We start from the raw sequence: 236 nt of genomic DNA, 5'->3' as shown, positions 1-236 counted from the left end.
CCCCGCAGCAAAGCCGCGGAAGATGGCGCCTTAAAGGGCCCGCGCCCACCTTGCCGAAGTGTGCGGCCCAGTGCACCGGCGTCCAGCCGTAGAAGGAGTCCTCGGCGGCCAGATGGGCGCGCGGCGTCTGCTGCAGCAGCGAGCAGAGCGCGGCCAGGTCCCCGTCGCGGCAGGCGCGGTGCAGCGGGAAGCGGAGCGACAGCAGCTCCTCGCTGGAGAAGCCCGCCTCCACACCC

The 236-nt window shown here is 72.9% G+C and overlaps 1 protein-coding gene across 1 annotated transcript in view; it reads right to left on the bottom strand.

Annotated features, from left to right (window-relative positions):
- ANKRD10 (ankyrin repeat domain 10) overlaps positions 1 to 236 on the bottom strand; it is a 37,131-nt gene that overhangs the window by 31,597 nt on the left and 5,298 nt on the right. Inside the window, exon 3 of the mRNA XM_010831544.1 lies at positions 50 to 235. Within this exon, the coding sequence (XP_010829846.1) occupies positions 50 to 235 (186 nt within the window). The remainder of the gene's footprint in view (positions 1 to 49; position 236) is intronic.

The sequence above is a fragment of the Bison bison genome, unplaced genomic scaffold, assembly GCF_000754665.1.
Source record: "Bison bison bison isolate TAMUID 2011002044 unplaced genomic scaffold, Bison_UMD1.0 scf7180017864527, whole genome shotgun sequence".
In the NCBI taxonomy this organism is placed as follows: domain Eukaryota; kingdom Metazoa; phylum Chordata; class Mammalia; order Artiodactyla; family Bovidae; genus Bison; species Bison bison.
This window is presented reverse-complemented; position numbering and strand designations above follow the sequence as displayed.